Genomic DNA, 22,271 nt, shown 5'->3' on the forward strand with positions numbered 1-22,271 from the left:
AAAAATTCTTAGACCTAGCCTAGCCTTTTAGCCTGTGTAGGTCCAAATTACAAATCTTCCTTGACCTATATTTAAAAAGTAAAAGTCGTGATCTAGACCTGTTAGCCTGTATAAGCCTATTAAACATTCAATAATTAAAAAATAACTAAAATAATATTACTTTATTATTTAAAATTATTAAAACAAAATAAATTTACAAAAAAAAAAAATTATTAAAATAATAATTTTATCTTTTTTCAACAAATAAATAATATAATATAGGCCAGCATGTTGGTTCATGGGCCCGACATGTATAAAAAAGCCTATAGTCTGCTTTTTAAATAGTTTTTTTAAAAGCCTAGGCCTGTTCTATTTGACTATTTGTTATAGGCCCAGCCTGGCCTAATATGGGCTAAGTCGTAGGCCCCTGTATGCCGGCTTAACCTATTTGCATCCCCTATCCTCACCTGCTTAGTTCCCTGGCGTTAACTCCCACTCATTTAAAAAAAAAATTCAGGATTCGCATGCGGATTCTATAAGATATAAAAAAAATTGGGTCTTTTTAATGGTTTATATTATTCTCTAACACACCCCCTAACATAAGAGTCATTTGAGCTTAAAACATGGATATTGCATAGGTCAATTTCTTTTTCTTTATTTTTACCTTATACTTGTTTAATTCCATAAGTGGGGGGCGGTGAGGATCGAACTCGTGATCTTATGGTTGCTGAAACTCTAATATCGTGTAAAGAACCACTTCAATCAAAAACCTTAAGGTATTGAGTGATGATCTTTTTAATAGTCTATATTATGTTTTAACACTATACATTTTTCCCCGCTTACACTTTCAAAGCTAGTCCCAACTTTTATGGCTACAAACATCAATTTCCCCGATTGAATTCCTTAGGTGGTGTTTGGTACAGGTTTTTTGAGGGGATACCCAGGCATCTGAGAGTGGTATTATGTGTTGTCTATGTTTGGTAAAAGAGAATAAAAAATCTGCCTACCAAACATAGTTGCCCAGCCTTTCATGAATGTGTGGAAAAATTGACAAAAAATACTGTGCAGGATACCCAAATCTCATGTGGTATTTCATGATAACCGGCTAAATGAGGGATAGAAGATGAAGTGAACGGACAAATATACCCACTGCAAGAACTCGCTGTGAGCGGTGAAAGACCAGACAAATGGTTCTGAATCCAAATGGATGGTTCTTGGTTCTGTGATTAAGTTGTTGACGATTTGGCTTATGGTCAAGTTTACAAGAACCAGTCTGTCATGTGTCAACTATACAAAGTTCTTTTTTCCTTCTCCTGTTTATTTGAAATATTTTCAATATTTTCGTAGTTATCTCTTGTCGTAGTATTGAGTTACAACATATTTTCTGGCCTCGTGTGCCTCAGCAGATCTGCACTTGACATTATCCACCTTTTTAATATTACAAGCAAAATTTTATCTATGAAGTATACAAGATGCTCCAATCTGTTGTGGAATTCGTATATTCCCTGTTGCCTAATTCTCCTTCAAAACCCGACTATGAATATATATATTACAAGATGATTTGGTTACTGTTCGTGATTATATGATTTGGTTGTTGAGATGCTTAGCCGTCTGGACCATATAATTGTGAACGTCAGGCATCATCTCGATGGCTACAAGAGATAGGCAACGACAGAGTAATGATTACTTTATTAGGCAATAGTATTTGTGATTCAAATATTAAAGGTTATTTCGTAATTTGAAGTTATATTTTCATCAATTTTTTACTTCCAACCAAACATAGACTCAGTAAATTTAACCCAATTTTCCTGGTAAAATTTCAGCCAACCAAATAACTTTTTTTGAACTTTCCTATCAAACTCATTTTCCCACCAAATTCATAGTAATTGTATTTTTCTAGTAAAAAAAAAATTTATCCTCAACAAAACGTCCTCTAAGATCGTGCTGACAATTCGTTGCCAAATGTATCTATGGATGTATAATAGAATAAAAAAATTGATTTTAAAATCCAGTTCATGAACTGAATTATTTGTTAAATAAGTTTACGGATTAGTTTTCTTTTCTTTTCTTCTCTTCTCTTCACATTTTTTTTATTCTCTTTATTTCTCTTCTCTTATTTATTTATTTATTTATTTACTGTCTTTTTTTTTCTTTTAACTTTTTTTCTTTTTTTCCTTGTGTATTTTTCTCTGTTTTTTATCTTTATTTTTCCTTTTTGATTATTTATTGCTTTTTTTTTTGTAAGAACTTATTGCTTTTTTAAATTTCTCGTATCATTTGTCTTTTTTACTTTTATTTTTTTTCCTCAATCTTTTATACTTTTCATTTGGGTTCAGAACTAGTTTTAAAAATCAATTTTGAACTCATTAAAAATCTTTTTTAGAACTGGTTTTAAACAAAACTGAACTGGTTATAAATCAGTTTTGAACAAATTTGAAAGATAAACCAATTCACTTCATGAGTTATTTTTTTCAATCAATTCAGTTCAGCAAAGAAAATCCAGCTAGACTATATTGTGCACACCCATTAATATATCGAATCATTTTCAAGTAATAAAATAGAAGTTCAAATATATAAGTTTTCAGGGATTTACGAAACAAGTATCAATTCACATAATCAGTGGCGGATCCAGGAAATTAATAAAAGGTGGGCACTGTTCAAGTAGATCTGGGTCTGGTCTGGAACGTGACTTGCGAGAAGGTGTCGGCTGGCTAGGTCTAGTTTAGATCTAGATTTGAACAGATTGCGACTCAACTTGACCGATGATTGAGAAAGAAACAAATGTTCCAACTTCTAATAACGAAGATTGAGGTTTGAGAAGAGATGAATCAGTATGTAGATGCAAACGAGCTCTCTGCTGTTAGGTTTGGATAATGTAGGTGGAGGAGGAAAAAAAAAACTTACGAGAAAATAAAATAGAAGGAGAAAAATTAAAGGGGTAGGATATCGTAACAATCAACTAGGGTTACCACCAATGTTACTACCAATCAATTTCACCGTTAGATCGATTATGTTGATCTAACGATTATATTTATTTTCATCTTGTATGGTTATGATCCCCATATTTAATGTAAAATCACTAAATATGAGAAATCATAATCATACAAAGGTGAAAATAAATATAAAATATTAAATATGAAAAATCATAACCATACAAAGATAGAAATAAATATAATCGTTGGATCAACATAATCGATCTATGGTGAAATTAATTGGTAGTAATATTGGTGGTAACACTATTTGGTTGTTACAATATCCTACCCCAAAATTAAATTAGGAAAATTTGAATTTTAAGAGAAAAATATTTTTATATTTTTGCATCAAATTTTAAGAGTGGGCACTTGCCCCCTTCTCTAACACTTGGATCCGCCTTTGCACATAATCTGCTATTAGATAAATTGATTAAAATTGAAGGGTAAATAATTGAACATTCAAAAAATGATATTTTAATTTTAATTTATGAGAACACATAATTAGCGAGTACAATAATATTAAAGAAATTATGATAAAGGATGTTAGGTTTAAATTTCACTTAAGTTTCACTTATTCTAAATTAATTTGGAGATGGGATAATATTTTACATATCTTTTTTTATGCCTACCTTACCTACTCATCTCCAACATCGATAGATCATAATTTCAATTAACTTTTATCCTTTCTTTCTCCACTTAAGGTTCTGATCCAATGGTATTGGAGATGAGTAGGTAAAATAAGTATAAAATGAGATAGGCATAATATCATATTCCTTTAATTTTAGATTAGTTCAATTTCTCAAATTTAAATTGATGATAAGTCCCTAAACTTAATTAAAACTCAATCGCTTAGTAAATTAACCTTATTGTTAATTAAGATATTCTAATTCCTCAATTATATTAAGGGGCAGAATGTACTTACCACAAAAAATATTTACCATCTTTACAACCAATCTAATCACCGTTGATTTTCGTCAATCTAATAGTTATAATTTATTAAGAATAATAATTAATTAATAAATGCGATCTAATAATTTCAAAAAAATGATAACCGTTAGATTGACGAAAATCAACGGTGATTAGGTTGGTTGTAAACTGGTAAACTTTTTTGGTGGTAAGTATATCTTCCCCTTTTTGGAAATATATATATACACACACACACATATATATATATATATATATATAAATATGGGGTAAATATTTCTTCAGCCACTTTAGATAAGGTTATCTACAGCTACTTTAAAAACTAAGTCATTTTGATTAATGAAGGATGTTTCTGTAATTTTAGGTGAATTAATGAAGGGTGTTTCCGTAATTTTGTTTAATTTTTTATTAAATACATTTTACTGAAACACCCTTCATTAATTCATCTAAAATTACAAAAACACCGATCATTAATCAAAACGACGTAGTTTTTGGGGTAGCTGTAGATAATCTTATCTAAAGTGGCTGTAGAAATGTTTTTTTCCTATATATATATATATGCAAAATTATTTCTGCAGCCGCTACACATACAACTAGCAAGGATACATACCCGGATCCAAGGATACTATTCCGTATCCTGGCTTTTTTTTCTTTTTAAGAAAAGAAGTGGGGTCCACTTTTTTGTGTCAGTTGTAGATAGCAACTTTCTGCAGCCGCTGCAGAAAAAGTGTCCACATATATATACATATATATAGGTAAAATCATTTTTGCAGCTGCTTTACGTACAACAACATCATGTGTATGATTATGATTCCCCACATTTATCTTTTGTATGGTTATGATTCCTCATATTTAATGCTTTCACGTATATATATGACAAGTATTTGATTGCTGCACGTACAGCAGCTGCAGAAATATAAACCCCATATATATATATATATATATATATATATATATATATATATATATATATATATAGAGAGAGAGAGAGAGAGAGAGAGAGAGAGAGAGAGAGACACCAAAGGTCTTGAGCGACCGATCCGACAGAACAACTCAAAAGATAAAGTAGTTTCGTTAATTTATTCATGCTCGTTCCAAGTTCGAAATACCACTTGTACAAATAAGAATCCCCCCATTACAGGATTTCTTCTTCATATAAATAGATATAGGATCTATAGAGCAATTACTCAGAAATACATTTTGTGAAACAGCCCTTCCTATCTGATAGAAAAGGATCCCAACCCTCGATCCATGCCCCCAAATACCAAAGAAAGGGGTAGTAATAAGTCATATAAAATAAGTGGATTCATGATAAAACCAGACAATGCTCGATTTTTATTATCCATTTTTTTTGTGGCGATGCCATACACAAAAAGGAAGAGACTCATAGAATGGCAGAGGCAAATAAAGCTTTTGCACATTTTTGTTAATCCATGAATAAGATCTATATAGACACATAGACCCATGGATTAATAAATCTTTACATGTTTCGAAGTAACATTAATATAAAAATTAATACAAAAAATTAAAAAATAAAAATATATGAAGAAATTCGCCTACCCCCAAAATATTTAATAGCCTCACTTAAAAAAAACTTGAAATACCAATGCTATTTGGAATTTCATCAATTACACGTCTATCAAAAAAAGAATTTAGTTTAGCTAATTTTCTCACACTTGTAATTAAAGATCTTACATAAAAAACATTTATATAACCGATAAAGTTTGACATATCATCTGATAGCAGTTAGATAACAAAATATCAATGGTGTCACATGTTTACGAATCAGAGTCGTTGATTTTTTTTTATTTAACGGCTCTCAAATGAGGTGTCTAAGGATCCTACCCCATATATATATATATATATATATATATATATAGGGGTAGGATCTTTTGACACCAGTGTCAAATCTAAAATTTGGCACCTCATCTAAAAGCCATTAGAGAAAAAAAAGATCAACAACTCTAATTCGTAAGCATGTGACACCATTGATCTTTTTTGATTTAATGGCTCTCAGATGAGGTGGATCCTACCTCATATATATAGATAAATTATTCTACCTACCATTTTTCCTGCCTACCACTCTAAAACACCATTAGATCAGAATCTTAACTAACATTTGTCTTTCTCTCTTTTCTTGAGGTTCTAATCTAATGGTGTTGGAGAGTGGTAGGCAAATGTAGGTAGAAAAAATGGTATGTAGAATAACCTATCCCATATATATATGGGGTAAATATTTCTACACCCACTTTAGATAAAGTTATCTACAGCTACCCCAAAAACTACGTCGTTTTGATTAATGAAGGATATTTCTTTCATTTTAGGCGAATTAATGAACGGTGTTTATGTAATTTTGTTTATTTTTTTATCATATTCATTTTACTGAAACACCCTTCATTAATTCACCTAAAATTACAGAAACACCCTTTATTAATCAAAACGACGTAGTTTTGGGGTAGTTGTAGATAACTTTATGTAGAATTTTTTTTTCTTATATATATATAGGGTTCATTTTTTCTGCAGTCACTGCAAATAAGTTATCTGCAGTAAGCCCAATACGACGTTGTTTTGGGGTGGAAATCATGATGTTTTTATAATTTTAATTTATTTCAAGGTTGTAATAGTTTTTATATTTATAATTTTTTAAGATTTTAACACCAAAACGACGTCGTTTTGGGAGTAAATGCGTAACTGCAGAAATATTTTTCTTATATATTTATAGGGGTTTGATTTTCTCGTGTTACATGAGAATTAAATTCTAGTGGTGGACCCCACATTTATTGAAAAAATAAAAAGAAAAAGAAAAGAAGAATTTTGCACGCAAATCGAAGGGTCACAACATGAGAATTGAATTCTCATGCAACATGAGAAAATATTTTTCCATATATATATATAGGGTTTGTTTTTCGCATGTTGCATGAGAAAATAAACCCTTCTTACACACCATAAAAAGGTGTGCCTCTCATTTTTTTTGTTTTCGATTTTTTTAACCGGTGAATCTCACACTTGATGTATCTATTACATGGCATTATAATTCTCCTACAACATAAGATTTATTTTTCCCTATATATATAGAGAGAAATGTTATATTTATAACATATTTTCGTTTACAACTTCTTACAACCATATCTTAACCGTTGATTTTCGTCGATCAACGGTTAAGATTTTTGCAGATCAAATTTATTAATTAATCTTCACAATAAATGACAACCGTTGATTGGCGGAAATCAATGGTTAAGATATAATTATAAGAGTTTGTAAACTATTTGGGTTGTAAATATAACTCCTCCTATATATATATATATGGTAGGATCCTTTGACACCTCATCTGAGAGCCGTTAGATCAAAAAAGATCAACGACTCTAATTTGCAAGCATGTAACACAAAATTAAAATTTGATACCGGTATCAAATGATCCTACCTATATATATATATATATATATATATATATAGGCGCATGTGCCACTGCGTCCATTAACCGTTGCTCTGGCTCATACTTTTCATTTGCATTTGTCTGCCATTTTTCAAACCAGCCAGACGCGATGGTTCATTGATTGTGTTTCGCCACTGAACTAATGTGTTTCTAGTGTCTGTTCGATGTTTGTATGAACAAGGGCTTCAAAAAAATTTCTAAATTCATTGATTGTCTGTTCGATGTTTGTATGATCAAGTATCCAATTGTGTCCGTTGAGGCTCTGGTAAGTAGTGTCATCCTTCTAAAGACGAATTCGTTATATCATATGAGGCTATTGTCCTGTATTCTTCGGCACCAATGAAGAAGGCGAATTCATCTTATGAGAACAACTCCGGTTGGGATCGAAATTAGTGCATTCATCCATATTTATAGCATTCAGAATCCTTTCTCTTACAAGTTCATCTTTGTTGTTGTTTTCTTCTTTCCTGGTTCTTCAACACATATATTTCTTTACTGCTTCATTTGTTTGTTTAAGCACACCGACATTAACAGGTTTAACAATACATAGAACAAAATAAAATACAAGAGATTAAAATAAGTAGGAATTTCATTAGATAAGATTACGAAAGAGGTTAATCACTGCTCCCACAAGAGATTCCCACTTTGCCTTAGAAAATTAAGGTGTGCGGTCAATCAACTTTAAAGATGTGCAAGGGTCGATTCGAACCGAATTTTTGGTTGAATCGAACAGAACGAGTGTAAACCAGTTCAATTCCGAACGAAACTGGTTTATTTTTTTAGAGCTGGTTCAAAACCAATTTATGTTTCAATGAGTAGTTGATGTTTTAGAACCGGATCTGAACCTGTTCATAACCGATTCAGATATGCAAACCCTTTCTGAATTAGTTTTGAACCTTTTTTTTGGTTCGGTTTAAATTTTAATCTGGTTTATAAAATCAGATTGGTTCTCAAAACTAGTTTAGAAAAATACGATTAAGTTCAATTTGATTCAATTCGGTTCAGCTATTTTGCACATCCCCTAATTAACCTAAATAAACAACAAGAAAAGATTAAGGAAAAAAATCAAATAAGAGGGTAAGCAAAGAAGTAAAAGGTTATCTTACATGTTTGTTGAAAGCGATTCATGATGTTTACTCCTAGGGGGCGTTTGATACACGGCATTTGGCCGGATTTCCGGGAAACTGAATTTTTCTAAATTTTAAATTTCCAGATATTATGGTAAACTGAATGTAAAAATCATATTTTTGAAAATTGAGATTCCCGGACAAATAAAAATTTCTCCTGTACCAAACGCCCCCCTACGGCAAACCAAGTTGGCGGGAATAAAATGCACAGAAATGTTTACTAGGTAGGATGACGCAAGCGGAAATGATAATATTAAGGCAAAAGCACTATACTACCAACGTTTGCTAAAAAAATTGCCACGTGAAAGCATATTTGTTATGTTTTGCTAGTGATGAGTGCAATCCCGTCAATTGGCCTTACGAGACATGCAGTCCCGTCAATAAGGCATATGAGACCCAACACAGTCTGGTGCTCACTTTTATTCAGATATTTCCCTAGACTATTGTACACACACATTATGAAACATCCAAAAGAAGGAATTATCAAGATTCTTACGTTTAATGCTAAACCCTTATATTTATGCATCATCATACCCTAAGAAAATTGCATTCAAAATTTCGCCTCAATATTTGGGCATGCCTGAAATATATTCAAATATTTGAGAAACAACTCTTATATATATATATATATATATATATATATATATATATATATATATATATAAGCTAAATATAACATGATAGGTATCAAAATATATAATTATTATTTTAATACTTAATATCAAATATCAATAGCAAAACTTCCCGAAAATATAAGACTGGGAGTGCAGAAGTTTTCAAATATATTCTAGACATCAGATGAAGAAGTATAGAATATAATTATTATTTGAGAAACAACTCCCAGAATTATATATGATAGGCTATTCTACACTTGTTGCCTAGAATATATTTGATATCTTCTGCACTTCTAGCAGAGCCAGAAGTAAAATTTAGTTGATGTCAAAAAATCAAATTAGGTATAATTTAGTCGGCATTAATATTTTATTATTTTAAAAAATTCAATTAGTGTTAAGATTGTACCATAATTTTTTTAAATAAAATTGTACTATTTTTAAAAATTAACGGGTGGCAAGACACCACCTGATAAACAAATGAATGCCCCTAGCCTTATATTTTCGGAAAGTTTTGCTATTGATAATTGATATTAAGTATTAAAATAATAATTATATATTTTGATACCTGTCATGTAAAAAAAAAATTCATATATATCTCTAGGAGTTGTTTCTCAAATATTCGAATATATTTCAGGCATGCCCAAATATTGAGGCGAAATTTTGAATGCAATTTTCTTAGGGTTTGATGATGCATAACAGCAAGTGTTTAGCAGTAAATGCAAGAATCTTGATAATTCCTTCTTTTGGCTATGAGAAAAATGTGTGTCCTTTTAAATGACACAACTTATATCCTTTTACTCTCACAAAGAAGTGGGACCGACACCTTTATATTTTTTTGTTCACTCTCTCTCCTCTTTTATCTATCTCTTTCTCTCACTTAAAATGACACAACTTTACATCCTTCAAAATAATACACAGTTTTTCCTTTGGCTATTCCATAATGTGTGTGTACAATAGTCTAAGGAAATATCCGAATATAAATGAGCAACAATATCATGTGTTTTGTTAGAAAAGCTGATGCGGAGGGGTATCGTATATATATTAGACGGGACTGTGTTGGGTCTCGTATGCCTTTTTGACGGGACTGCATGTCTAGTAAGGCCAATTGGCGGGACTGCACTCGTCACTATTATCTACGCGTTCAACTGCCTAACAGTGGCAAAACATATCAAATAAATATGCTTTCACGTGGCAAATCTTTTAGCAAACGATGGTAGTATAGTGCTTTTGCCATAATATTAATGATGAGATTAGTGTTTCTCATATTTTAGGAGATAAAATTATTTTATTTTTTACATACATAAAAATATATGAGATTTTTTTTTTTTTATCTTTCTTCTCTTCATATGACTCTAAATGAGTTTCATACATTTTTATGTGTATATAAAAAATAAAATTATTTCCGATAATATAACAAACATTAATTGATAACCGGATATTGTTACGGGTGATACGTGATAAATATGATTTTGTTATGGGTGAAATTTTGTTCATTGACATACGTCATGTTCTATATGGGACCACAAAACAAACTAGAAAAAAAATAGAAAAAGACGAAAAATAATTAGAAGAAAAGAAGTTAGTTCTAGACTTTGATGAAGATTAAATAATACTGCTGTATATGAGAATTGTTAGAGAAATATATCGTTAATGTACATACTTTCACTTCCTCTCACACTTTCAATTTGAATGCCATTTCTAGAGTCTATGAATACGAAGGAGAGATTTTTCAATACAACCATTTCCCTGGTTGAATTTCTTGATATCTTATGCATGTCCATTTGATCTATCTTGATTTTCATCTGCTACAATTTTCTTCCAGAACCAGTGCTGCTCAAATAGAAGATAAATCTCCTCAATGGGAACTTGCTTTGTTTCCGGCAAGAGAAAGAAGACAAAGCAGCTCATGACGACAATCAAGCCCCCAAACAGCAAGAAGATTCCATATTTAAGGTGGCAAAGTGATACGAGGAAGAATTGTGCCACAATTGCAGTGAAGATCATGTTAACACACACCACAACACTCTGCGCAGCTGACCTTATCTCTAATGGGAATAGCTCACTTGGAACCAACCACCCCAGAGGACCCCAAGATCTTCCATATGCTAAGACAAATAAGAAAATCACCACAACAAGGAAGATACTAACACCAAATGACAGCTCTTTCCCTTTACCAAACTCAAGAGCCAAAACAACTGCTGTAGCAACCTGCACATCAAAATGGTCTAATTAGCAATGCAAAAGCGGCAATAGATATTCTTTCCATTGCATTTGTGCAATGAAATTTTAAGGACAAGAGCTAGTGTGAAAGAGTAGTTACCATGCAGCAGAACATTTCAGCACCAGCTTCCAAAAAGAAAGCTCTCCTTCCAAACTTGTCAACATAAAACATTGAGATCAACGTGGCAAGAACAAGTGCTACACTAGTAATAACAGATGAATATAGCGAAGCCCCAGAGCCAAAGCCCAAAGTTTGGAAAATAACGGGTGCATAGAAGAGGATGGAGTTATTGCCAGTAAGCTGTTGGAATGCAGGGATAGCCAAGGCACCAATTATAAATTGAGGCCTGTTCTTTTTAAGTAGGAGGTTCTGAAATGGGTTCTTGATGGCCTGTGCTTCTCTGCTGGCTTCAATAAGATCTTCAAATTCAGCATCAACATTAGGGGTACCCCTAACTCTCTCCAATACCTTTCTTCCCTCATCCATTTTGCCTTGTTCTACAAGACTGTTAGGTGTCTCGGGACACAACAAACCACCAATGAACATAACAGTTGCCGGGACAGTAGCTAAACCAAGAGATAATCTCCATCCCCATGGATGAATTTTCTCAGTAGCATAATTTACAAGGTTAGCAATCAAAATTCCCAAGCAAGTTGTTAATTGAAATAGTTGGTTCACTGCTCCTCGGACTTTTGCAGGAGCCATTTCTGATAGATACAATGGAACGGCCTAAACAATAATGAGAAATATACATAATTAGTGGTGAGTGCAGCTTTTTTATGACAAAACACATCATTTATCATTTTGGGAAGGACTGAACTTACTTGGTTACCAAATCCAATGCCCACACCAAGAAGGATACGACCAATTAGCAACATTGCAATGTTCTTGGCTGCAGCATTCAGGACAGCTCCTATGAAAAAGCTTATGGAACCAACAATAATACTGGCTCTCCTGCCTTTATTTTTTGTTACGCTGGAAGCACCAAAGGTGGACACCAGAGCCGCAAAGTACAAAGACGAAGTAAAGAGTGTTAACATTTGATCATCATATTTACAATAATCTGTCTCCTGCAAATGTGCATGCTTCCTCTCATACACTTGGGGGAAGAATTCTATCAGGAAATCATCCATGGAAGTAACTCCACCTGAAATAAGAATTCATTAATTTTCTAATGATATTTTCCAGTGTGTGAATGCAACCAGCATTATTAAACTCTAAAAAGTTGCAATGTTTTTTTTTCTCCTTCACATACTTTGATCTTTTGTTTGACAATGTGAGGGCATTAACAATTGAAATGATATCAATATAAAGAACCTCACCTGAAACACCAAGATCATATCCGAAGAGAGAGCCACCAAGAGCTCCAACAATGCAAGAAAAGATGAAGTACCCAGTAATCTTGTACTCATAAAGATGAGCCCTTTTGAGAGACCCAGCATTCACAATTCCACCACCAGCCATTATTTATTTATTTTAAAAACTGTGTTATATACCTTTCTCACTTTCCCTTGATGTCTCAGCCAACAGTGCTAGAGACAAAAACAATAACAATGTTGATAGAAACCCATTTCGTGGGGGTTTATATAGACTCAATTTAACAATGGCATGGCACTTAGAACACCTTATCTATAATCCAGTTTGAACCATATAACACCTTAAAATAGTATTGGACAAAAAGAGATAGAATAAGCAAACGAATGTTTATTAATTTAGCTTAAAAAGTGTTAATTTCGGTTCATATCCCTATTTGATAGGAAAAAGGTAAGAACGGTTGTCGTGGCAGATATGCACAGAATAGAGAGCAGTTTAATTAATTTCAACAAATAAAAATAATATTTACCGAATTCAACCATTAAATGCAGCTTGTCAACAACGATTAACGTATTAGGCTATTAGCATAAAAGAAAAAAGAAAACAAAAATTTAATATGTTTCGAATAGTAAATTTCATTGAATCAAAAATTAAAACTATACAGCTCATACACTTGATTTATATATAGGCTGAACAACGAATAATGATAATGCGTAACTTGAGTATGAAAAAAAAATTAATTTTTTTTCAATCTTTAGATTTTGCCTGAAACTATTTTTGGAAAAAAAAATACATCTCAAATTTTCACTTAATTTAAATTAATTTGAGATTAACTCAATTTCTGAAATTTAAATTGATGATGAAGTCCTTAACCTTTGCTAAACCCCAATTCCTTACTAAGTTAACGTTATATTCTAATTCCTTAACTAAATATTTATTGACATATGCATTAAGATCAAAAGCAGTAAAGAAGGATCACATGCACAAGATGTCAGGATCTATTCGTAGATTCATGTTAATTACTCAATTGCCCAATCAGCTACTTAACCATCAATTTATTTCATGGGTGATCTAAAAAACAATCAAATATAGAAAATAGAGAATTAAAATAATCGGATCCATTAACCATTAAGATAAAGTGAAGATCAATCATCTCCCAAGGAGATTTAACAATACGTAGAACAAAATACAAAGCAAGAGATTGAGATAAGAAGGAATTCCATTAGCTGAGATTAAGAAAGAGGTTTATCACTGCTCCCACAAGAAATCCCCTCTTTGGCCTAAATAATTGGGGTGTGAGATTGATCAACCTAAATAAACAAGAAGAAAAGATTAAAGAGAAAAGAAATTCCAAGAAGAGGGTCGGCAAAGAAGGAAAATATTAACAAACATATCGTTGACAGCGATTCGTGATGTTTCTCTTACTCGTACGGCAAACCAAGTTGGCAGGAATAAAGAACACAGAAATGTTTACTAGGACGACGCAAGCGGAAATGATAACATTAATGATAACATTAATTGACATGCGTCATTTTCTGTATAAGAGTTAGATGTAAAGGAGTTAGTGCTAGATTTTGATGATGATTAAATAGCTCTGGAAGCTGTCTAGCTAGATTCTCAGGCACAGGCTTGCATTTCCTTCTACGACATGAGAATTTAATCTGGTTTGCAGTAAGTGCGAATTTGTCTGGCCATTGAGGACAATTGCAGTTAGATCAGCAGGGTCCTTAATTCCCTTTGAAAACTGGAGGAGTCAGTAATGGGCAACTAGGAATTAGAAAATGAAAAATTCAGTTGAAACTAGACATGTGATGACTGAAGAAGCCTATGAACATCAAACCTATATGTTAGAAGGAAACAAGGTAAACCGGAGTGTGCACAATGTTACTTCTAGGGAGTACCTTGCACCTTCAGATAGCATTCAATACTAATAAGAAAAAAACATTGCATGTCAAACCACAAACATCAATCAGGATCATTTATTCTTTCGATTCATTGTAAGGGGGGAAACTTTGCAACCACAATTGATGGCATAAAATAAAATGTTTAATCACTATTTGAGGGAACAAGTTATTCAGGCTATTATTGCATACAACTGCAATGTTGATTGCAGCTATACAACTAATAAAAGGGAAGCCTGACAACATGAATACCGGAAAGAAATGAGAGGAATCTCATTGATTTATATAAAATTAAAGCCCGACTTAATAGATTCTCTCAACGAGAACTACAAGTAAAATTGAACTTGGATATTATAATAATCTAGCTGTGAGCAGAGGCTGCAGGATTGCCATTTGCTACTGTCCCCAAAACTGCACCGCCCTCTTGACCGGCTTGGGCTTGATCTTCATTTGCGTGCTGAACAAACTCCTCAGGAGTCATGTGAGAACCATGACATGCACAAACAATCCTGACTTGATTATTGCTGTATCTGTAAGTAACACCAGATATTGTCCTACCATTTGAGGCTGAACCTGTGGCGGATACCCAAGGTAGATTTGGGCAGGAACCACCCCCGCCAAATTTCACATCTGCTCCAAGACCTGGCTTAATAACGGAAAAATCAATTGAGGAACCTTCTCCTGTTGCTTGGTCTGATACATCTTTTGCTCTGAGATTTGTGCTGCTTCCTTTCACAACTTCAGGCTGTGAAGAGGAGCCTTCTTCAGTAACACGCTGTTTTGCATTTCCTTTGGATTTTTCTAATGGTCTTCCTTCATATGGCGTAGCCTCATATATATTGTTCGAGATTACAGGTATGGCAGCTATATCCACATAAAACAGTATAATGTCATTTACAATCAGATTTCCAATAAGATCTCAGAATGGTGCTGGCACCAAAATATACTTAGAGCTACTTGTAGTTATTACAAGTATATATTAAACTGTTGCACGAACAGACAGACAAATGGAGATGTGATAAACTTTTTTGATCTAAATGGGCTCCAAGTCTTATTTAACATTCCAGTTTTCTACTAGTTTTTTAGAATATTTATATTTAGTTTATCAAATTCATGGTTACGACGTGTGTGTATGCATAATCCAAAACATAAGGCATAATAAACATACCCCTAATTCATGTAATCTTGGAATTTCAGTTAAGAAGATTATTAACAATATATTACATCCATATCATGATTACCTGTGTTTGATGGACCCCTCCCAGCAAAGGAAGGGTGTAGCTGTTGAGAATGAGAAATCAAACCATCCAAAATTGGAAGCTGAGCAGAAGGATAGCCACACATCGCTGGCAAGCTCGCATTACTCACAGGTTGGGCTCCAGAGCTGTCACTAGTTGCATTAGGCATCATATGCATCACTCCAGATATCGGAGGGCTTGGTGCATGAACAGAGTTGGACTCTTTCACTAGGGATGGGTAAGGCGCATTCATCATATTTACTGGTTGGACGGAGAAGGAAGCACCGTAAGTCAAATTTGCATGCTTAAAATCTTTTTCTGATGAGCCCATAAACCTTTTCTCCCCATTAAAGTCAGTAGCACTCAAATCAGCAACTCCACGTACATCTTTTGGAGCATCAGAAGAAACACCAATTCTAATGAATTGTTTGGAACCACCAACCAGGTGTGAGATGGGCCTAGAGGTGGAGTTGTCAGCTTCAGAATCTGCGACATCTTCTTTTTCAGCAGCTGAGCCATCTTCTGTCATAGAAGTATGTGATGTTCTTGCCTTGTCATGTAAGTCAGCATGATGAACATCACTTCCATGCCTCTTTTGATGATTTATCTCATCAAAAGACATTTTTCGTTTACTTCCCATCTCTAAATGTTTATCTTCCCCAATTTGAACAGGTCTGTTACTATTTGCAACCCAAAATCCTCTCCCATTTAAATTCAGAGATGCATTCTCTCCTTTGGCCTTTGAAAGGTCACTAAAGAAGTTCTCCTCAGGTTTCGAGGAATCAGTTGTTTGTGCTCCAACTGAATCCGGTTTCTGAAAACCAGCATCAAATATGCTCTTGAATTCATCAACCAATTTGCCACTTCTACCAACCTCTTCTGCCCTAGTATCTGACGAGCTACCATTCTTACTCTTAGGTTTGACAGAGGAGCCACCACAAGATAGACCCAAACTGAGCTCAAGCCCATCCTCGTCCTCCATATTGTAATATCTAGGCCAATAAAAACAGGTCAGGCATAATAATTTCTTCCCAGCTTGATTATCATCTGTCTTATTATGCCAGTCACCCTGTTACAATGAGCAACCGTCCTCAAATAGCTGCATTCAGTTTGAAGGCAAATAAGGAGTACCATATCTATTGCATCATCACAGGCTCACATAATGAAGATAACTACATAATCACCACTTTCATTTGTGCTAATGAACACAAAAGCACAGAAGTAATTCCTATGTCCATAGCACAGGTGAGATTTCAGTAATACAAAAATTTCATGGTTTTAACTAGCAGAGCACACGCCCCTCCGATGACTGCTTTGCAATTCTTCACAGTCAAAATCTACCAAATCAAAATACCAAACAGAACATAACTTTGAAACCAACTACAGATCTAGGAAGCACGAATATGACACAAAAACACTAACACAAAGAGATGACAAACACGAAAAAATTATAAGACATGATACGGTCAGAGTACAACAGTTAAAATTAATATAAGATTACCATAAAAACACAAATCTTAAAGATATAAACACAAATCCTAACACAGGCACATGTGTTTAAAATATAAGCATTAATAAATAGTCATTCATAGTACAAATCTTAAAAACAAAACTAAACAGGGAAATTAATAATTGAAATGTATCTGCTTCCTTACTACAGATTATAAGATCAATTAAAACCAAAATAAACTCACAAAACCCAAATATTCAGTCAAATTTAGAAGAAGCAAGGAGGGGTGAATCGGGTAAAGAACTCACCTCACTTCAGGTCCAAATATTCGAGCAATCCCTCACTGAAATGATGCTTGAATGAATGGAAGGTCAAAGCAGAAAGGCAATTGAGCTGATGAGCAAGCTCAACTATTTTCTCATCAATTTGAAAACTTGGCTTTCCTAATTCATGGATCGAAAGTTGAGGTAAAATGGGTGGGGCTCCGATCAGAGTTTCCACGTTTGCTCAGTTCGGTGCAAGTTTGGGGAAGAATAGTGAAAGAAAGCGAAACTGAGGGGAAAAAGAAAGAAAGAAAGAAACGATTCAAAGATGAAGATAAAAAGTGTGAGCAAAAGCAGATAGCTTGAATCTTAGAAGAGCAATACACTAATTGGAAAAGAGGTGAAGATAATCAAACCCTAGGTCGTCATGCCCTCTTTGGATTGGAGTGATTGAGAAGCGAAAGAGAACACAGACACAGGAATTTAGGGAAAGAAAATAGAAAAATATTTGCTGAACTCAAACAACTAATAATTCTTTCTATCTATAAAAATAGGAAAAAGTGTTTCTATTTTAAAGCACACAAACTTATGTTATTTGGCTCTCATAAATAGGTAAGATTTATGTCTTTATATTTTTTTATCCACTCTCTTATTTTTTATAATAAATTTTATCTATCTTTTTTGATTTATTTAAAATGACACAGTTTTATATCTTTAAAATAATACACACTTGTTTCATAAAAATAATGTCAAATTTGCGCATGTGATTCTCGTGTTAACATCCAGCCTCCATTATTTCGATTTTAATAAAATGGATTTTTTTTATTTTGATTTGTATAGTATAATCGTTTGTAATATTTTTGCCAACTTTTGTCTTATATCCATTCAATTTTTAATTTTTTATGTTTAATTGATTATAATTATTAAACTTGACTTTCAATAAATAGAAAAAATTAATGCAAACTTAGTGTCCAATAGCTGCTTATTATATAATTTTGATTTAGCTGTTAACTTGTTTAAACTATAATATCTGATAAATATTTTTTTGCAATTTTAAATTATTCATGTGATTAAATGTTGAATTTAATGTTATTCATGTGATTAAGAGTTAAATTAGTCAATATGCAAATAATGCAAACCGTCTAGTAAAAAAGAAAGCTTAGACCCAACAACTGGAAATAATACAAAATGGATTATTAAGCCTTAGGATTAAAACTGTTACATCAAGTCCAAATTAACAGTTAAAAGGAATAAACAAATTGAGCCTCATAAATGAGAAAGGATTCCAAGCCAACGCAAACAAATTGAATAATGTAATCCAGCTATTTGGGGAAATTACCTCTCACTCCTTTTACCAAATCAGCTCTGGGTTCTTTTATTTTTTTCTTTTTCTTTTTGGATAAGATATTGTAGCAATCAATTAGTATTATTACTAATGTTACTACCAATCAATTTCATCATTAGATCTATTATTTGATCCAACGGTTATATTTATTTCTATCTTGTATGGTTATGATTCCCCATATTTAATGTGAAAACATTAAATAGAAAAAATCATAATCATACAAAGGTGAAAATAAATATAAAATATTAAATATGAGAATCATAACCATATAAAGTTAGAAATAAATATAACCATTAAATCAACATAATCGATCTAACGATAAAATTGATTGAAAATAATATTGATAGTAATACTAATTAATTGTTACAATATTTTTTCCCTTTTTTTTTTTGCAAAATAGTGCCGCCAGAAGACAAATAAGAACACAGACACATAGGCTCTGTTTGATAACCGTTTTTAAAAATAATTTTTTAGTTTTCAGAAAGAAAAAAATAAAAATCCATTTGGTAAGACTTATTTTGTAAAAAAATTTAAAAAATATAACTTTTTTTTTTAGAATCAATTTTAGAGAATATGTTTGGGTTGTTTTTATTTTTTATTTTTGATTTTTAATTTTCAAAACAAAAAGAATATAGAAAACACTTTTTTATAATTATTCTACAAAATAATTGCAAAAATAAAAAAGTAAGAACGCAATCAAACAAACCGATAATTTTTTATTTATTTATTTTTTGTGTTGTGTGTGTGTGTGGGGGGGGGGGGGGGGGACAAAAAAAAAATGCTAAACTCAAACAATTGATTAAAAAAAGTTCAATTTTGCTCATGTGATTGTCGTATTAATGTTTAGCCTCCATTATTTCGTTTTAATAAACTGGACTTTTTTAGTTTGTATTTTTGTGAATTTTACTCTCATATAAATTCAATTTCTGTTTTAATTGTTTATATTGATTATTAAATATGACTTAGTCAATATTTTGTATAGAAGAAGTTAATGTAAACTTATTGTCAAATAGTTGAAGTAAAAAATAAAACATGTCAATTAGCAGCTTATTAATAATTTTTATTTTAGCCGTTAACTTGTTTAAATTATAACATGTGATAACTTTTTTTGCAACTTTAAATTATTCATGCAATTAAATGTTACATTTAATAAATATCAATTAGATTAAAATTTGCAGAAAATTAATTCTTAAAATTAAAATCACAAAAATTATTTATCAAAAAGGTGCTGAGGGTACCATAATGGTCAGCAATTTTTCCTTTCTTTGTATCTCATCTATCACGTTAATTACTTCTTCTTTTTCATCTCTCCAGTTAGTTTTTTTTTTTTTTCGGGCATAGAATATATTCATTTTTTTTATGACAGATACAATCATTTCGCAGTTAATAAGTTATATATAATTTGTCAAAAAAAAAAACCGTAACACACTTGTAAAAAAACTTAATTTTCAATATACTAAATACTATGATTTTTATTAAATATTTCTTATCTTTTGATTCCTTAACAACATTTTTAAGACATTATTTAACTGGATCAAAAATGAAAATTGATCTGGATCTATCTCAAGTGGGATTGAAAGCCCAAGGGGTCCAATGACTACGACTACGACTTCCAAATTAAGGAAACATGGTCATCCCTTGTATATTGATAAACCCGCAGATTAACTGACACACAACCTTAGCAGTTCAATTCATTATGGTTGCACAACATTAGCAACTCAAAGCTCTACAATCTCCCATATAGCCAATGGCTAAGGGACATGCATATGCTTCCAATAGGGTGTAACTTATCAATAGACATCTCGCACACGGAATCACATGCAAGAGCCACATCTAGCCACCAATAAGATTGACTGACTTGATACTAAGATGACATAAACAGCAAGTTCAAGTATTATATAAATAGAGACAAAGTATCATTATCTCTCCATCATCTTGACTAATAGATATCACCGGATATTAATTTCAGTGTCGGAGTACCTTATACATAGCGGTGTAAATGGGCCAGCTGACCTGGCCTAGCCTACAGCCCGACTTACGTTGAGTCTGGCCTAATCCAGCCTACGTCGAAAAATAGAGTAGGCTTAAGTTTATAAAAAAGTTTTTTTAACAAATAAGTCGTAGATCAATTTTGTCAAGCCTAGCCTAAAACCTTGTTGGCTGGCCTATTTAATTTTTAAAAATAAAATAAAATATTTATTTTAGGTGGCAATTAATACCAACCCTTGTCTTGATGGTGGTTTAAAGATATTTCAATAAATGATATTCTTTTGTAGACTTTTTTTCAGCTTTGGTTGACCTAGTAATTGTATTTTTTTATTTTTCTCATTTTTTTTTACTCTATTTCTCTCTGATATACGTTATAGAGTTAGGGTATTATGTTGACTATTTATTGTTTGTCATTATTTATTTCTTATTAGAAGTACTAGTACATACATGAATGGAACTTTGCTCAATATATTTTTTTAGTTATTTTTTTTACTATTGTAAAATTTTTAATGCTCACTAGTGAAATTTATATCTCGTGTAAAAAAATGCAACAATTTATGAACACGTTAATGACTTGTAATGTCAAGCGAATATTTTAAAAATTGTTAAAAAAAAATTAAAATTTGTTAAAAATATATCACGAAGAAGGCCTATAGGCCATATCAGATTCTCTAATTTTTAAAAATAGGCCAGACTTGGCCTATAAATAAAGCCTTTAGTAGGCCAGTAGGCCAGATAGACTGAATATTTTTTTACATAGACTTAGGTTAAGAAGACCAAAGTTCAGCCCAGCCCAGTCCATTTATACCGCTGTTATAAATACCTCCCTCGATTTTTCCATCTAACACAGTGATCCAGCCTGAAACACAACATTTTGCAAGACATACAGCATAATTATCAAGCATCCCGTGGAAGCTCCATCATGCAAAACCAACTTTAACCAGACCCATATCACAAAAAATCAGGCTTAATCGTGCATGATCCAGTTTAATAGCTATTGGACTGATAAAAAATATATTGTAATTATGAGGTAATTATTATGGTTTGTTTAGACAATTTAAAACTCCTTTGTAAGAAACATTTTTTATTTTTTTGTTAAAAATATATCATTTAATATTCTTATTAAAAATATCAAAATATTCTATTTAAGCACAAACTAAAATTAATGATTCAATAATAGTGAAGTAATATGCAATATGTGAGTCACAATTATACGTTTTTCAATTTTAATATAGATGGTTTTGTATTTAATTAGATTAAAAAGGTAAATTATTTATTATACATGTAAGGGAATCCGAATAGCATTGAACACAAATAAAAAGAGAAAGAAAAAGAAAAAGAAAGCTAGACCAAACAATTGGAAGATGGAAATTCTATAAAATGGATTATTAAGCCTTAGGCTTAAAAATGCTCCATCCAAACTCCAAATTAACAGTGAAAAGAAATAGACAAATAACGTTAAAAAAGAAAAAAGAAAAAAAGAGAAGATTCTACAGCAAGG

General features: G+C 32.1%; 2 protein-coding genes across 5 annotated transcripts; both read right to left on the reverse strand.

The window, feature by feature from the left end:
* Positions 1–10,816: 10,816 nt before the first annotated feature.
* Positions 10,817–12,734, reverse strand: LOC133289878 (sugar transport protein 14-like). The gene is made up of 4 exons (XM_061487903.1): positions 12,593–12,734; positions 12,095–12,417; positions 11,370–11,999; positions 10,817–11,257 (listed from the first exon to the last, which is right to left on the reverse strand). Exons 1-4 carry the CDS (start codon positions 12,732–12,734, stop codon positions 10,817–10,819), a joined length of 1,536 nt encoding a protein of 511 aa, XP_061343887.1.
* Positions 12,735–14,562: 1,828 nt separating this feature from the next.
* LOC133289846 (ninja-family protein mc410-like) lies at positions 14,563–17,940 on the reverse strand. 4 transcript variants are annotated; one of them, XM_061487854.1, is made up of 4 exons: positions 17,853–17,920; positions 17,482–17,725; positions 15,727–16,792; positions 14,563–15,349 (listed from the first exon to the last, which is right to left on the reverse strand). In XM_061487854.1, exons 3-4 carry the CDS (start codon positions 16,703–16,705, stop codon positions 14,847–14,849), a joined length of 1,482 nt encoding a protein of 493 aa, XP_061343838.1. In that variant the 5' UTR covers positions 16,706–16,792; positions 17,482–17,725; positions 17,853–17,920; the 3' UTR covers positions 14,563–14,846. The 4 variants fall into 4 exon arrangements, with proteins under 4 accessions (XP_061343838.1, XP_061343837.1, XP_061343836.1 ...); XM_061487853.1 differs by having other exon boundaries at positions 17,821–17,856; XM_061487852.1 differs by having other exon boundaries at positions 15,727–16,715; positions 17,482–17,940.
* Between the last annotated feature and the right edge of the window lie 4,331 nt (positions 17,941–22,271).

The sequence above is a fragment of the Gastrolobium bilobum genome, unplaced genomic scaffold (genome assembly GCF_033153095.1).
Source record: "Gastrolobium bilobum isolate Gb01-03AN ecotype WA unplaced genomic scaffold, APGP_CSIRO_Gbil_v1 utg4848, whole genome shotgun sequence".
NCBI classification, from domain to species: domain Eukaryota; kingdom Viridiplantae; phylum Streptophyta; class Magnoliopsida; order Fabales; family Fabaceae; genus Gastrolobium; species Gastrolobium bilobum.

Bases quoted from the DNA above. Each gene is read 5' to 3' on its own strand.
- LOC133289878 (XM_061487903.1), bottom strand. From the start codon at position 12,734: ATGGCTGGTGGTGGAATTGTGAATGCTGGGTCTCTCAAAAGGGCTCAT. The intron at 12,418-12,592 runs GTGAGGTTCTTT...TTCTTATTTCAG, and splicing joins ATATGATCTTGGTGTTTCAG to GTGGAGTTACTTCCATGGAT. The intron at 12,000-12,094 runs GTAAGTTCAGTC...ATTATTGTTTAG, and splicing joins GCATTGGATTTGGTAACCAA to GCCGTTCCATTGTATCTATC.
- LOC133289846 (XM_061487852.1), bottom strand. From the start codon at position 16,705: ATGGAGGACGAGGATGGGCTTGAGCTCAGTTTGGGTCTATCTTGTGGT. The intron at 15,350-15,726 runs GTAATCATGATA...ATGTGGATATAG, and splicing joins GAGGGGTCCATCAAACACAG to CTGCCATACCTGTAATCTCG.